Below are 18,510 nucleotides of genomic sequence, written 5' to 3' on the forward strand. Positions count from 1 at the left end.
TCCTGTTGCGATTACCTTTTGACAAACAGAGACAGCCATCATGCTGCCATGGAATTTTTAGAGATAAGTTGAGATAAAAAGATTGACACTTGACATACAGGTCAAAATATGGTCAAAGATATCAATTGGCCATTGTGCATATAATAGTAGAACGGTACAAAAGTGGGAAAATGGCAGATCAAAGCACCGTTCAAATAGAGACAAAGGAAATTCGAATGAAGAGGAGTATTAACTTGCTACACTGTGTTGCTGTCTTGGTTGCTGTGACAGGACATATCTCTATTTTTATTTCACCAAGTGTAATATTTTCAACAGTGGGATCTATTGGATTAACTGTTATTGTGTGGGTATTTGCTGGTTTGTTAAACATTAGTGTTTGCCTTTGTTTTGTCGAGCTTGCTACTGTTTTTCCGTCTGCTGGTGGTCCCTATGCTTATGTCACAAATGCTTTCGGTGGACTGTCGGGGTTTATCATCATGTGGGGATACACAATTTTGATTATTGGACCATTTTGGGCATATTTATGTTACACTGCATCTGTGTATATTTTGAAACCTTTTTTCCCTCTTGGTTGTGAGCCACCTGCTGTTGGTGTAAAAATTCTTGGTGCTTGGATATTAAGTAAGTATGCATAGTTTTGACTGAATACCAGGTAATCAATTGATCATTCATACTGATCTTAGAGCATTATATTTTCTAAACTTTGAAAAGGTTTTAATATGTTTCATGGTGCCACTATAAATTTTGGATGAGTGTAGTTGTATTTATTATTATCTGTATGAGATTGAGAGAGAGAGAGAGAGTTTAAAAAAGGAATAAAAGAAATCTTCATAAACATGATAAAGCATCATGTTCATGTATCTATGGAAAAGTCATCTTTGTTTACCTGTAGCAGTGTCAATTCAACAAGCAGTAGGTATGATTTTTTTTGCTGAAAAATTTCAAGCAACTTAATCACTTATAATCAGAATCCTTTATTTTATTGCAGCCACTCTTGTTGTTTTAAACTGTATCTACATGAAGTATGTCACCAAGGTGCAGACATTTCTCACAGCCAGCAAAGTTGTGTGCCTTATTCTCATAATAACTCTGGGAGCTGTGGTACTTAGCAGAGGTAAATCAACTTAACATTTTGTTCTTTTAATTGTTTTTGGCAGCTTGTTGCTGGCAAAGTACTAATTGCAGCAATCTGCCTTAGGTCAACATTTTTTAATAAAATGATTTACGGGAGCGCCAACTGCAATTTAAGCTAGAACCAAAAAAAAAATAAAAGTCCTTTTTGTTGCTTTTATTTTTAAATTTCCTGCTGATCATCAATACAAGTGCACTAAGAAAATGAAATAATGTGCAAATAAGTCGGCAATTCTGATTGGCTGCTTTATGGAAAGCCATTGTTATCATCCAATCAATTTACGTTTGTTATCAACTGTTTTGGAAGTGTATAAAACCTGCCAACATGGATGCAGAAATGTCAAGTTTTACAAAAGTTGAGAATACTTTGTCCTTATACACGATAGTTTTTCCAAGTCAACCAAAGCTAACAGGAAAATAAATTAGAGTATGTCTAGCTGCAATAATGTAGCCCTCTCCGATTTTTTTAATCTGATATTTTCAGGAGAGGGCTACAATTCCACTGCATCTCCGTAATGGTGCAAATATATTTTTTAGATACGGGCGACTGCAGGCAAAATAAATTGTTTTTGCATTCAACTTACTTCCAATAAGACGGAATTTTTATTCACTATCAACATCATAGCCCTTTATACGCGAAAACCAAGTAAAATAAATCTGCGTGTTTTCCAGTCGTTCACCTCAGCAGCCATGACAGTTCTCACGTGATGTACTGAGACTTGCGCTTGAAATTTAGAATCACTCGATAATGTAAATGTCGGTGTTGATAAATGTTTGTGTTGTATGATATAATAAACATCGATAAATAAAAGCATTCCACGTGATATTTTTTTCAGAAACAGTGATATTTATGCTTATAATAAGGGAAATCCATACAGATCCGCTCCCCTAGATCCCAAATTCTCATTGGTTGTCCCAAAATAAAATCGATCAAGGTCAGTTTACATGGCGGATAAATTCAAGTTGTGATGTTGACATACACGAAAAATAACCGATATACGAATTGTTCTGTATATTTTTGGATCAATTCATGTCCTGCATAACTACATTTTATGAGTTCATGTAAAATATGTTAATAAAATACCTACTTACTGATAATTTGAGCCGAAATCTGTGCAGTAGTGAATCACTCCCGCACTTGCACCATTACGGAGATCCTAAGGAGTTGTAGCCCTCTCCCAAAAAAAAAAAAAAAAAAAAAAAAAAAAATTGGAGAGGGCTACATTATTGCAGCTAGAGTATGTCCAGTGATGAAGTTAAGTTGGAGTTAAAAAGAAATTAAAGAAATGACAGCATAATTTTACTAGAGAATATGTTGACAGAACTGTCACTTTCGCTGTGGGTACCATATACAGTAGTTCACTTTTACAATTTTGATACCTTTGATGAAAGTGATAAAAGAATGGAAATTGAAAATAGACGTTCGAATTTTGTGAAGAATAAAATGTGATGTATCTAATTTGCATGTATATGCAAGAAACGTTTCAGCAATGTACAGACTGGAAATTCTGGTATTTTGTGTTGTGTTAAATAGTTTTAGAATAGATATAAACATACATTGCAAACAAAACGGTATTTAATTTGTGAATACATTCAAGCTTTCAGAAGTTTTTAATATGCATAAACATATGCTGTATTGTATATTACAGGTTTAAATCATGATTCTGGATTTTATATTATATTGAGATTCTCTTTATAAAACTATATTTTCCATTTTTGATTTGTTGGTTCATGATTTTTTTTTCTGTACTTTGAGCATAGTGAGGTTCTCTTTATAAACTTTTTTCTTTGGTCATCTTGTTGTGGTCATGATGAATATTTTGATAAGAAATTCCTGAGATTTCCCCCTTTCTAATAAGGTTTTAAAAGTCTACTTCAATTTTTGTGTTGCGGTTATCATATTTTAAGCTCCATGCCCTATATATGGCAATTTTTATAGAATAATAATTGAAAATTAAAAAATCAGACACCTTTTCCAATTTTTTTTTATATTTTTTTAGTCGACTGCATAAAATATGGAATTTTATTTTTATTTACCCCCCCCCCCCCCCCCCCGGACCCAATTTTTAAAAAAAAATTCCCATAAATCATTTAATAAAAAATGTTGGCCTTATTGGTTGTAATAATATGCTCTCACATGTATCAGGCTTTAGGAATGTTTATATATGTACACTTGTTTTGGTCATTGTTATATGTTTGCAGTGATGTTTGCTGATGTTCCTGCAAATTTCACAAAGGTACATGTAATAATACTGCCAGGCCTCCAGAAGTACATGTAATCATCACCGAGTGTCTATTTGTAAAATTCACTGAATTTGAAAACAGTGAAGATAATGGACTGTGATCAACCTCATAAATCCTTTAAACAATATAAAACATGAACTGGGAAAAAAAGACAGATTCCTTGAAACACCAGAAGTGGGATTAGGTGTCTAGGAGGAGAAAGCATTCCTCTTGTAACTCCCATTATGACAGAGTCCTCAGTATTGATAGATAAACAGTGTGGTGCCACACAATTATGGACACATGGTATTTATCTCAGAAAAAAAAATTATGTGACAAGTCAATTATCTGATGATGTTCTCATAGTAACTACAGCATGAATATGATGGGTGTTGCTTGCATCCTTGTGATGCACAAAATGACTACTCTATGATAAAGTAGTTGCAACTTGGATAGTATTAGGTAAAAACTATATAAACTGAGAGTAAATTTCATAGTGTTTTGTTTATCTCAAGTTATCTTGATTTGAATGTTACATATTGCTTTTGGAATGTTTATAAATAGATAAATTTTAGGATAATTTTTTTTTATTTTGTAGATTTTTTTATTGCTTGCTCAAAGAATCACTTGTTGACCCCTTTTGTGGTTTTGAGTGTATTGTTCATTATATCACTAAAGGGTGAAGTTTTATATAAAAAAACCCAAAACGGGGGTCAGCAAGTGATTCTTCAAACAATCAACAATACTACAACAATAAGTTTTTAATAATATCTAACAGAAATTTTGTAATGAAATGAAACATTACATTAAAAAAAAAACACTGAAATAAAAACTAATTAGTAGCCATTCTGAGGTAAAGTCATGGACATTAGAGATGATAACTAAATATAAACACATAAAAATAGTTGATGTACATGTATTGTATGTCAAAGAAAACCTTAAAAGAATACAAATAACCATAGATCATACATATATATTAGCATTATGCAATAGTTTATCTAATGATTTTTTTTCCTTACATTGAAAACAGTCTGTAAGTAACTGCATATCCTGCAGTTAGATGCAGCCGTTTAATAGTAAAGGTAATGTAGCTTCCAATGCATTATTTATATCAACATACCGGTAATCAGAATGCTTCCTTTTCCATTCTCTTCCCTCGTGTGTAGATACCGGTACTTAAGATAAAGCCTGAAAAGTTTTCTGGTGATAACTAGAGGCCTGGTATTTTCTGGTCATAAAATCAATAAAAGTCGTCCTTTACACAACTACTCATATATAAACAGGATATCTATCAAGTGTCCTATCAACTCGTACAGGGTTTTAATTACTTTTTCATTTGTTGCTTCCCTTTACTAATACATTCTTTAATTAAAATGATGATTTATGGTATTGAACAGTCTCAAACGTATTATTGCTTTTGTACATACGCACATAAACTTCTTTTTTTATTTGTCAGGACATGAAACGAAGAGCAACTTTGAAGACATTTTTGAGAATACCTCCACAGAACCAGGCTCTATAGCGCTGGGCATATTTTATTCTTTATTTGTATACGGTGGTTGGTAAGTTTGCAGTAAAGAAACTATTTCTGATAATATACGGAAAAAAAATGGAAAAAAATTCTAGCGCATTGTTAATTAGTTAAAGACATTGGTTCTCTAAGGAGTATCTTTAACATTTCAAGGCAAATCGTCTGTGGTTTGATGGAAGAAGTTAAAGATCCTTCAAGGTAAATTCAAAAGCGTTTGAGATTCAATCACAGCATGGTCCAGAAAACAATGTTATTAAAATAATTTGGAGAAATTCAAGTTCACGGCCAGGAACACGTTAAGTTCCTAGACAGTACCGTTGTCAGAAACCTTTAAAGTTAAGCACTAAAACTGGTTCGTTGTCATGAACATACAGGTGAGGTTATGATAAAATCCGTCCGGTGTCATGACTTGAGAAGACAGGCTGTGAGAAGTTTTTCATTCTTTAAGTTAAATTATCTATAACAATGTCTGAAAATTGCAATGGGAAACAGGGCTGACACCCTATTTGGTGCTGTATGAATTTCAGCCGTTAAAAACAAGTAATAAAAGAAGAGTTTGCATTGGCGACATTTAATCTGTTGAAATCACTTGTGGATTTGATTCGTTTTCCTACTGAGATGTTATATTTTTCGTAAATAGAATATAATATACACACCAATTAGTGCAGACATTATCAAGACATGTTGTAAGCCTTTACAGAAAAATTGAGAACAAATTAAAACTGAAAATTTTGATTTATTTCAATTTTTGTCCGTTGTCATGACAAGATACGGAAATTCAGTCCGTTGTCATCGGTCCGTTGTCGCTACTGTATTGTATACATCACGATCTTATGTTGTTTTAGGTATCGTTAAGCATGCCATCAAAGAGACGGGTGTGTCGGTACATGTCGTTTTGTACATATTGTCGTCGGCGACAAAATGTACCTACCCTGACTGCACATATCGTCGTCCATCGATACATATTGTCGCCGGCGGCAATTTGTACCGAGACGAGCCTTTTTTTCCTCCTGCGTTATGGAAGACAAAATGTAAAGTCAAGCATCGGCACGTTTTGTCGTCGGCGACAATATGTACTGTGACCATTGGCACATTTTGTCGCCGATATATTGTGATGAATATTTACTATGGTCGTTAAGAGAGAGAGAGAGAGAGAGAGACAAAGTGTTTGGCTGATAAATAAGTAAAAAAGTTGTATTTATTTAGCATTACTCGCAATACTGTAGGGAGAAATGGTGTTGCTCAGAAAATTGTGTCCAGCATTGGTTTACAGTCTATTCTTTTTTTTCTCGTTATATATACATGGATATGAGATTGAAAGGTATTTGTTCAGTAGAAATGTTACCTGGAATTCATTTTTTTTTTTGCTTAATTCTCATACGAGTGCCGATATAATTGGTGTAGGAGTTGACATATTTTAGCTCACCTGAAGTGATAGTTCTAGTGAGCTTTTCTGATTACATTTCTTGTGTAGTCCGTCTGTCTGTCGGTAAACTTTTCACATTCTCAGCTTCTTTTCAGAAACTAGGGCCCAATTTCAATTTCAACCAAACTTACTAGAAAGCAAACGTGGATAAAGGGAGTCAAGTTTGTTCAAATTAATTGTCATGACCTCTTTCAAGAAAGTACATGTATAGTTAAGAATTAGTGAAAATTTATTAACATCTTTAAATAATTTTCTCAAGAACCATTGTGTCAGAAAAGTTGAAACTTACGTGAAAGCTTTATTATAAAGTGTAGATTCATTTTTATTCAGATCATGTCAGGGAAAGGGTGAGGCTACGATAGGTGATCAAAGTTTTAATAGAATATTTAAGAATAATTCTTTCAAAATTTTCTTCTCAAGAACTTCTGGATCAGAAGAGATGATACTTATGTGAAAGTACATACATGATTGATTGATTGTATATTGTTTTACGTCCCATTCGAGAATTTTTCACTCATATAGAGACGTCACCATATACCGGTGAAGGGCTTCATATTTTGACCCTTACTCGGCACTCAGGGCCATTGAGCAGTGAGGGATCTTTATCGTGCCAAAGCCTGCCGTGACACGGGGCCTCGGTTTTTAAGGTCTCATCCGAAAGACCCGCAACTTTCACTTCAAAGTGCCGAGCGCATGGCGAAGGAACAGTTGCTACCCATTTTATCGACTTGGGTCTGTCGCGGCCGAGATTCGAACTCACGACCTCCCGATCACGGAGCGAGCGCTCTACCGACTGAGCTATCGTGAACGGTAAGTACATACATGAAGTGTACTTTTAATTTTTTAGATTCTGACACGAAAAAGATCCCACACTTTTCAATGGCCCTGAGTTCCGAGAATAGGTCTAAATTTTTGACCCTCCACCGGCAAGTGGGATATTAAAACAAGAAACAAACAAACAAAAACAAAATCAATTTTTTTCAAATCATGACCCCCATAGGTAGGGTGGGGCCACAATTGGTGATAAAAGTTTTCCGTTGGAATATACAGTATGCAAAAACTAAAAATCTTCTCAAGAACCAAAGGCGGATCTAGCTCTGGCGCACCCCACCCCCTCCCCCATCCCACCCTGCCCCCTCCGTTTGATTTTTTTTTCATTTTCTTTGCTTTTGTAAATTCTGTTTTTTTAACCTGTATATACTCTCATTTTTTTTTTCCACAGGTAAAATTTCATGATTAAATAATATACTTAACTTATACAGTAACACTCCTTCACACACAAATGATTTTTTTTTTTTTTTTTGGCTTCTCAAAAAAAAAAAAAAAAAATCTGAACCGCATCCCCCCTTTTCCCGTTCTGAAATTTTCGGATCAAATATTGAGAACAGCAGTAGGCCCGTGATTAGCGATGTTTATATGGAAGCATCCTCAAGTAGTGTAGATTCAAGTTTCTTTTAATCATGACCCTCGGGCTTAGGTTGGGGGCACAAAGGGCGATCAAAGTTTTACACAGGAATATATAGGAAAATTCTTTAAACTTTTTCTTCTCAACATTAGCAAAGCAATGATTAGTCATACCTATATGGAAACATTGCCATGCATTGTCATGCGACATGTACTAATTATGGACGACAATATGCTCAGTGAGTGTATGTACACATTGTCGCCGGCGACAATATGAACAGGACGACAAAATGTACCGTCACAATCACACTGCATGAATAGCATACGAGATACGTCAATGTGATTTACACACCAATCACATTTACAAATCCACCAAACACAAGAGGCCCATGGGCCACATTGCTCACGTGAGCACTTTGGTTCGGAAATAGCAGAAATCTGTTCGCTATTCAAAAGTTCAAATATTAAAGTGGGGGGGGGGGGGGTATGATTTACATGAACAAAAATGAATCTACACCACCTAAAGATGCTTTTGAACTAATATGACTAACAATGCCTTTGTTTTCTAAAGAAGAAATTTTTATTGATATATGCTTTATAACCCTTTGTTTAACTATGATCCCCTGTTTGGCCCCTCTGTGGGATCATGATTTGAACAAATTTGAATCTACATTACTTGAGGATGCTTTTATTTTATGATGAACAATCACGTTTTTTGCTGTTCTTGAGAATAAGATTTTTTAATGATTTCCCCAATGTATTCCTATGTTAAACTTTGATTTGAATAAACTTGAATCTACACTACCTGAGGATGCTTCCATATTAATATGACCAATTATGACTGGTGTTCTTGAGAAGAAGATTTTTAAAGATTTTTCCTATATTATCCTATGTAAAATTTTGATAGCCCACTGCGGCCCCATCCTACCCCCGGAATCATGATTTGAACAAACTTGTATCTACATTACCTGAGGATGCTTCCACATAAGTTTCATATTATCGGGCGTTGTCATGCCCGATTTTTTTTTTTCGTCGGCCGACCAATTTTATGCATGCCAGTCGGGTCAAGTTATTATTATTATTTTTTTTTTTTTTGCGTCTGTGGCCGATTCAATTGAAGCACTCATTGAATAGTCCGTCCGCAAACCTTCGATCATCGGCCGACCATCGGCAAACAGTTTTTAAAGTCGGTCGACATTTTAGGTATTATATTATTATTATTATTATTAGGTATCGGTGTTCCTAGGAATTAATGCGACTACTCACTACTCTGCGTCGCCCGATACTAGTATCGGCCGATCATGTTTTTTTTTTTTCAGCCGACGTTACGAAAATAATTTGGTCGCCCGACCATCGGCTTAAATGTGACCTAAGCATAACATTTTAATTTTGTTATACTGATGTTATATAAGAAATTGAATATGTTTGCACACTAGCTAGGATGCAAGTTCCTAACAGAAAATGAACTGAAAATAAAAACATTGCTGAATAGTTAGCACGTTGGTGTGAGCTGCTCTAAGACGACCCCGAGATTCAAATACATTTGTAATATGCTTTGTATTTTTTAAAATAAAGCATATATTAGATCATTTCTGTTGCATGTTATTGATTTACTTACATGTTAAGAAAAATGACCTGACCAGATAAACTTAACATGTACTGACAACGGACTTTTTGCTTATAAATTTCGATTTCTTAAAACATGTTAGCTACAAAAGGCTGTCAGTTGCCAAATACATTGAAAATGAAGTTTCTCTTCATATTTTAAAATAAAAGAACCATTTTCATGAATTAAATATAAGATATATATAATTTTCCAGCTCACGATCATGACTTCACACATGGGCATGTGATCGCCAACCAAAACTTCTCAAAATGTATTGTGGATATCAAATACGTAAATCTTTGTATGGAATACTGAATGTTGTATCTGTTTCCCAAAATTCAAATTTATTCTTAGAATTTGTCAAAAACGTTAAAATTTAGGCATTATGTATAAATTCTTGTATCTTTTGCATGACACCGGACGGATTTTATCATAACCTCACCTGTATGTTCATGACAACGAACCAGTTTCAGTGCTTAACTTTAAAGGTTTCTGACAACGGTACTGTCTTGGAACTTAACGTGTCCATGGCCGTGAAGTTGCCTTAACATTTCTCTGGTTTTTAAAATACCACCATATCAACCAGTCAAAATTGAGAATTATACAGGTATAATAATAATAATTCGTTTGAGGAGTTTTACTATGTTTTATATGTATTACTCAAATGTCACAAATTACAAATTTTTAAATTTTTTTTAAAGATAATTTCATAAGTTTCTTTTTGAGCATATATTAATTCTTTTTATTTTATAGAGACATTCCACGTGCTGTGTACATTTCCTTCACAATCGTCATAGTTCAATATGTTCTCGTCAATATATCATATTTTCTCGTTCTTACTCCAACACAATTCTTATCATCGAATGCTGTGGCACTCGTAAGTTCTTATTCCTCATAAATAAAGAACAATAAACAATAACCTATTAGGTTGAAATGGGATTTTGTAAATCAAATATTCGGCATATGAAAAACAAACCCAAGTAATAAAAAAAAGTCAATGGTAACCTACTGTTTTCTTTCTGCAGGGTATCACACTTTTATATATGTTATTTTAGACATTTACCCAAGTCCACTTTCCATATCTTTCTCCCGTCGTGTCGATTTTGGTCGGGATGTCGGCAGTCGGTGTCTTAAATGCATCCATAATGGGACATTCAAGAGTCATTTTCGCTGGTGCTAGAAATGGCCATATGCCATCCATATTTGGAATGCTTCATATGCGATATTTAACGCCATGGCCAGCTATATTTCTTAAGGTACAATTAAATCTTTCCAGGAAGCTTATTTTTTAGTTTAAAGTATCTTTAAAGCAAGTGTCTGTGAGTCCATGCAAAAAAAGCTCCTTTTTTGGGGTTTCACGTTTGAAGTTGCTTTGATTCTCCCTTTTTATGGTATTTTTAAAAATATTTTTTAATCTCCTGTTGCTTAAAACTACAGCTAGGAAATGTACAATTTAACGAGAATAAACTGTATTTTAACGTCTTAATGCTCTTTTTCAGGCAACTTGGGGTGCTGTTATGCTCTTCTCGGGTGGTATTGAAATATTTATGCAGTTTATCCAGGCTTTTTCCTCTGTGATGACGTTGTTTGTAGTTTCAGCATTGCTTTATCTTCGCTGGAAACAGCCAGAGCTTCTGAGACCATACACGGTAGATAAAAGCTTATCACCCTATGGTATCAACAGTTATGTTAGAGAGAATAATTCCGGTCTAAGGATAAACATAGAGAATAGTGAAGTACAAATTACAGTGCTTTAGCACTTTCATAATATTGGAATAGAATAATAACATAAAGGATATTTACTGAGTTATTGTTTATGTTGATTGTCAAGCGTATTATCAATTAAGAGATTGAATTATATTCTGTAAAAAAAGAAATTTTTTTTAAGAAAGGTCGATTTAGAATTCTAGATTCTGCTTTTATGTCATGTCCTCTTCCAGAATTAAGAAAATAATTTTCTTAATGCAGTATCGATGACTTCTGGTAACCTCAGCAGAATTAAAATGAATTTGTGATTCCAGACGTCTTTAGTGAACGCCATCTTTGTCTTACTGTATCAGTCGTTGGTGCTACTGTTTGCGCTCTATCAGGAGCCGGAGAGAATTGGACTGGCGCTGGTCATTATAGCAGCAGGGGCTCCCGTGTACTGGCTCGGTGTTTCATGGAAATCTAAACCGGATGCATACAAACAGATAAGCAGTAAGATTTTTAAGTCCGCCATAGATGAGGCAACAGTATATTTATTGTGAGACATAGTAACTGTATCTGTACGTCATAGAGTTTCATTTATCCATGCTATTAACTGATGCATGACATATGCTTTGTCCACTCATCTAAAAGGTGATCTTACATAATAGATTTCATGGGCCTTTTTGTCGAGTTGGCAACATTCTAAGAATTTTGCATTTTAATTGTCAAAGTGCGATCTCTGACGAAATTACTATAGAACGAGTTTTATAATCGAAGAAAAGGAAATTTGATTATTAGATAAATATTTAATTATGATTTACTAACTAATGAAACATTAATTAGGGAGAAAAAAGCTTTAATTTATAAGAGGTTGGTTCTTTAATTAAACAAAATGTCTTCAATTATTGTATAAATTTTTATTGAGAGCAACTCAGACTTTATTGTAATGTTTACTTTTTGTTTTCAGAAAAAGTAACAATTGCTGTTCAAAAGAGCTTACTTATCAGCAAGACATCATGAACACTCTGTCAAACTGTGAATTTTAATCTTCTTTAGAAAGTGACACCCCTCCCCAACTAAAATTCCGGTGTCCACTTTTGGTGCTTAAATGTTTAGGGTAGTTTTAGGCTTTTAATTTATTGGCAAAATGTTTATGAAGTATCTGATCTTGAATATAAAATGCATACATTTGCATCTTATTGTTCAGAAAATGTCTGATTAGCTGCGGTTGTTCACAATTAACTCCATCCTAAGCTTCAAGCAAATGTAACCTTATGCGTGCATGAGCCTACCTTGCTGAACAGTTTACTGTTATTTTTGACATACTTAAGTGATCATTGTTCTTAAAAAGGATTTTTATATACATATACTCTATGACATAAATTGAATATCAAGTATTTATTTTATATGCATCAAAGAATTTTTTTTGTAAAGAGAATGTTATGAAAGTTCTTTCTTAGTACCATGCTATTTACTTTTCTTTAATTTGGAAAGAAGTAAATTTGTTAAGTGTTTGATATGAAATAAATTTAAGAAGGATGATAATTTGTTAATAAGTTTTATTGTTTCCAGTTTCTTGTTACCTCAGTATATGTGTGGAATAAAAGCTTCCTGATCAATTAGAATAGGAAAACTTCTACCTACCTCCATATGTGAGCATTATATTGCCAATGTTAATTTATTTTTTTCTACTACATGTATTTCAAGGTATTTAAATGCAATATTAATGAGTGCATGGAAATAAAAAGCAAAAATGAGAACCTTGTGTTAAATAAAAATCAACCAATGTGAAATTGTACAAGATTTGGAGAAAGAAGGGATTTGTTTTTAAAAACCCAAATAAGCATTCTCAAAATAAAGACACATTATTAATGTTGGTGATTAAATTTTTCCAAAGTGTCTAAATGTTAAACTAACGGGTGCATGGAAATGAAAAACAATAAATGAAAACCTTGTTTGAAAAAAAATCAGCCAATGTGAAATTGTATAAGATTTGGAGAAAGAAGAAATTTGTTTAAAAAACCCAAATGGCATTCTTATTATAAAGACACATTATTAATGACACAGACTTTAAAGAGTTCAATTGGTGTTCATCAGATAATTCTCCGGGATATTAAACATATGTCATTTGTGCGGTCTTTAGATGCCCAGTTTTGCTATAAAACTAACAATTCCTACCAAAAAATTGAAAATGTTAAGTGTCTATCAGAGATATATTTGAAGAATCCTTATCCGACCCCATGTCATCTGTTTCTAAATGATCTTCCAAAAACTATAAAATCTTAGATGTTTTGATCGCAAGCTGTTCTTTTACTAATAATCTCACTAGACAAGGTTTCTATACCAAATATGAACTGCAATCCTTCTAATATTTATATTGGTAAAACCAAGAGTTCGCTTAAAAAATGAATAACGGAGGGCAGCTGCTTCTCTACAAGCATTTTATTTTACCTGATTCTATTCTGTCAATGAAAGAATTCTAGAAAAGATTTGCCATCTAATAGCCCATCATTAAGTACACCTTTCCGTGGACAGGATTAAGAAACTAGGAACAGCTTTTCCATGGCATTGTCATATTGTAATTTTTGAATTTACCGGGTGGTAGTAAATACAAAAATTACAATATGTGTCATATTGTAATATTTGTATTTACTATCACCCGGTAAATTCAAAACCCTTTTTATATGAAAGTTGTCATATTGTAATTTTTGAATTTACCGGGTGGTAGTAAATACAAAAATTACAATATGACAGCATTGTCAACAGTTTGGGAATCTTTCAAGTCAACAGTGTAGCAATGTGAATGTGATGGGATTTTTTTTAACAATGTAGAGACGTAAGCGTGGTCATGGACATCGGTATTACAATAAACCTATTATATACGACATCTCTTTTGTTTCACTACTACCTTATGTTAAATAAATATATCTTCATCATATACGCACCAAATTTTACTCAGTTCTTCTGAAAGTTTTAAATGGTCTATTTTGAAAAGGCCAAGGAAAGTCCATATTTAGATTCTTCGACACCAGAATACAGGCAGGGATAATTATATGATAATAGTTACTGCAAATCACAGGCTTCTAAAATCGCCAAGAGAAGAGAATACTGTTCAAGTAGCCCGTCTATTTCTTGAACTTAAATTTGTCAACAAAGATCGAATTGATCCAGTAAATATTAGTAATATTCTTAATCAGAAAAGGGTCCAGTCTAGTATTCCACCATATTTCAAGTTGAAGTCAACACCTTTGTATTTCTTACAAATATTCATCGACTATTGCTTCCAAATTTTTTAAATACAAAACTCTACAGTGCCTAGATATTAAACACCTGAAACTTAATCCTCCGACGTGTTCATGTTATTCTTCGACCTATAACTTAAGTCCTGTCCGGCGCGGCATTACTGGTAACGTGAATATGGTTAATAATGAGGACCTTAAATCACTTATTTTAAAAGGACCAAAATTTATGGAACCCCGTCTTTCAACTGGCGTCAAAATTTCATAAACATTATGAATTTTTGGAAGGTTACGCCAGGCGATGGGCCAAACACGAAAAGAAGACCTTGACACTTTGTCACAATGGATGAAAGTATCAGACTGATTTTGAAATCTCGCACTAAACGGTTGAGTTGCAAAATGAATACCATATATCCTTCTGTGTTCAATAATTCAGACGTGAAAAAAGAATTAAATAGATTACAGTCATGAGCAGTATGTACTGGTCCAGCTGAACAAAGCATGTAAAACATAGTCTTTGTAAAGCTCATCATTTTATTTATAGAGGAACTTGGATTTAGTTCTGCAAGTGGTAATCCAACTGATTCTTCAATAAAAACGAAAAGTTTTATATCCTGTGATTGTTCATCACCAAAATAACTGTTAAAACTCACTCTGATTCTAGACAAGTACACTTAAGTTGATATTAAAAGGATGCTGAAGTTCCTCAATGACAACTTCGGAGACCAGGTCTTCCAACAAACTGTTGGAATTTTGATGGACACAAATTGTGCTCCTTTATTAACCGACCTGTTTTTATTTTCCTATTAAGCAGAATTTATTCAAAAATTTCTACATGAGAAGAACCGTCACGGTAGCTCAGTAGGTCAAAGATCGCTCGCTCCCTGATCGGAAGGTCGTGGGTTCAATCTTCGGCAGCGAGTGATATAAGTCGATAAAAGCGCTTTGCACTGAAGTGAAAGTTGCGGGTCTTTTGGATGAGACCTTCAAAAAACCGAGGACCCGGTCACGGCAGGCGTTGGCACGATAAATATCCCTAACTGCTCAACGGCCCTGAGTACCGAGTAAAGGTCTACATTTAAAACTATATGGTGACGTCTCTTTATGAGTGAAAAATTCTCAAGCGGGATTTAAAACAACAGTGAATCAATGTACATGAGAAGAAGAAAACACTTGCTGTGGCCTTCAACTCCACATCCAGATGTATCGACGACGTTTTATTAATTAACATTAGTTACTTCAATATATGTCGCCGTCACGGTAGCTCACTCGGTAGAGCGCTCGCTCCGTGATCGGAAGGTCGTGTGCCGCGACTTACCTAAGTCGATAAAAAATAGGTAACAACTGTTCCTTCGCTCGGCACTTTGAAGTGAAAGTTGCGGGTCCTTCGGATGAGACCTTAAAAACCGAGGATCCGTGTCACGGTAGGCGTTACGTGGCACGATAAAGAACTCTCACTGCTCAATGGCCCTGAGTGCCGAGTAAAGGCTTATATTTGAAGCCCTTCATCGGTATATGGTGCCGTCTCTATATGAGTGAAAAATTCTCGAACGGGACGTAAAACAACATACAATCAATCAGTCAATCATTATATATGTCGACTCGATATATTCCAGTGAACTCGAAATAAAAGATACCACAGAGTCCAGGGGCGTAGCTTCCATTGTGGCAATGAGACAACTGCCTCACTAGATTTTTCACCACCACAACCCCTTCAACAATACATTGCAGATAATACGTAACATTAATGGCATTTCTTTTAACAGTTTAAGCAGTTCTATAATGTTGAATTGAAGTTTTATAGAAATAATAGCAAAGTTTAATAAGATGCGCTTTCACCTTTAAATGTTTCAAAAAGTTTAGTAAACATATTAACTCCTTTACATCCTTTTATAATATGTAGTATCATGCTGAAGTCTTAAATAAAGAAACCAGTACAACAAATGAAATTTCATTGCATTTTAAAACCCCAAACTCCATTTTCTGTCGGAGTGCCCCCTCGAATGACACTACCCGGAACCTGCTTGGGTCTTAAGGCTGCTAATGTACATGTATGCTTTTGCCTCACTAGAATTTAAAGTCAAGCTACGCCCCTGGAGTCTGCCACATCTGTTTCATGTTCGGATGTTACAATGACTAAAGACGATAAGGACCAAACTAACAACTAAATTCTATGACAAACGAGATGACTTCAGCTTTTCCATCGTGAACTTCCTTTATTACTTAGGTAGTAATATTCCGCTATCACTTGCACTTTGTCTTTACGTCCCTCAACTTATTCGATACTCAAGGGCATGCTTTGAGTACGATCAGTTTTTAAACCGAGGCAGACTACTGACAGGTAAGTTGATGTTACTGGAATTTCAACAACCTCGTTTACAGTCAGCATTATACAAACTCTATGGTCGTTATAATGACCATGTTAGCAAATATACCCTTCATTGGGCTGTATTTTGGCTGACATGTTTCATACCAATTATTAGGCCTTTGTACTAAATTTGACTACGGAATATTCCAACTAATCAATACATAGGTCATAGGGGTTTGACCGGTCGACTGGGATGCTTACTCCTATGCACCTGATTCTGATATTTCTGGGGATCCTTGTTTTATGCCTTGTAAACAGATTTGTATTTGTAGATTTTTTTGAGATCACTGTTCGTTATCTTCACCTTTTTATTATTTTCAAAATCATATGTCCGTTTTTTATATTCCCAACAATCAATTGAATGTAAATTACCAAAGCTATAGAGGATTCCTAAACAACATAAAAATCCTTACAAACAGCGGTTCTGGTAAAAATTCTGTCTCCTTCTTTATTCCTCACCAAGATACTAATAGCAGTTGAGGAGAATTTTAGAAGTACTGAGCAACAACATATTAGACGAGTGGTGTTAATCAGATGGGAATACTTAAAACCTTCAAGGAACTTTTAGAAAAAAAAATTACCAAATCAATAGCATAAAATTACGACTTTTCAACACTTTGCTGACTGACGTTTTTCTTACTTTCTTAGGCCATTATTTACACACTGAATTGATGACCGATTTTTCCGTTATTTCCCGATCATGACAAGGAGCACACGGCGGGTGTGACCGGTCAGCAGGGGCTGCTCACTCCTCCATGGCACCTATCCCACCTCTGATGTTTTGGAGGTCCGTGTTTGCTCTGCTCCTATTTTGTAATGTTTAATGGACTTTTGAGCATGAATACTGTTCGTTATCTCCATATATTTCATTTATACAACCAGTCCCCACGATAAATTAAAGTCCAGGCTTTTGAAATAATAGCTGCCTTTTCAATAAAAATAGAACTCGTAAATTGGCATACATTAATTGTCACTGGTCATCTGCAAAATCATTTTGTTAAAAAACATTGTACAATTGATCTGATTTGTACAATCTTAATTTACAAACAAGTACTCCGAAGTTGATATTAAAAAAGATGCTTGGGTTTTCTGATTGAAGATATCTGTGTAGCTTTTGGAGACCAGGTCTTCCAACAAAGTGTTGGAATTCCCATTGGTTCTTATTGCGTCCCGTTATTAGCAGACCTATTTTTGTATTTATATAAGGCAGAATTTATTCAAAAATATCTACATGAACTGGAGGTGTCTTGCTTTGGCCTTCCATTTGACATTTAGATATATCGACGAGGTTTTATCAATTAATAATATCCATTTCCATTTCCTTTATTCGATATATATCCCTTTGAACTCAAAATAAAAGACACCACAGAGTCTGACACATCTGTTTCATATTGGATATTTAACTAGAAAAAGGCATTTTTAGTGAATTTAAGTAGAATGACCAAAGTTATCATATATTCAGAAAAGAAAATTAAAAGTGGGGTCTATGATGTGAATTCGAAATAAAAGACACCACAGAGTCGGACACATCTGTTTCACATTGGATATTTTACTAGAAAAAGGCATTTTTAGTGAATTTAAGTAGAATGGCCAAAGTTATCTTATATATTCAGAAAAGAAAATTAAAAACGGGATCTATGATGTTAATTTTTAGATATTATTAAAGAGTGTTAATTTTAAGCTAAGTTTTGTGCTTTGTTTTCTGAATTTTACAATATTTTACTATATTTGTCACAATATGATGATAGAATTCATAATACATGTAGTTAACTTGATAAATAATTCGGGATCGTAATAAAACATTTCACTGCACAAATTTACTTTGTGTACAGCCTGCATGGAAAAATAGGAATCCAAACTAAATAGTACTGTAAGTACTTCGAAAGAAAAAAA

General features: G+C 34.3%; 1 protein-coding gene across 1 annotated transcript; it reads left to right on the forward strand.

Moving 5' to 3' along the window:
* Positions 1-71: 71 nt before the first annotated feature.
* On the forward strand, positions 72-12,761 carry LOC133196530 (large neutral amino acids transporter small subunit 2-like). The gene is made up of 9 exons (XM_061332404.1): positions 72-621; positions 989-1,114; positions 4,811-4,916; positions 5,039-5,083; positions 10,075-10,198; positions 10,377-10,577; positions 10,821-10,970; positions 11,343-11,520; positions 11,978-12,761. Exons 1-9 carry the CDS (start codon positions 171-173, stop codon positions 12,028-12,030), a joined length of 1,434 nt encoding a protein of 477 aa, XP_061188388.1. The 5' UTR covers positions 72-170; the 3' UTR covers positions 12,031-12,761.
* Positions 12,762-18,510: the final 5,749 nt, after the last annotated feature.

This window comes from Saccostrea echinata, unplaced genomic scaffold, assembly GCF_033153115.1.
Source record: "Saccostrea echinata isolate AGI-Se365-2 ecotype Australia unplaced genomic scaffold, CSIRO_AGI_Sech_v1 ptg000030l, whole genome shotgun sequence".
Lineage (NCBI taxonomy): Eukaryota > Metazoa > Mollusca > Bivalvia > Ostreida > Ostreidae > Saccostrea > Saccostrea echinata.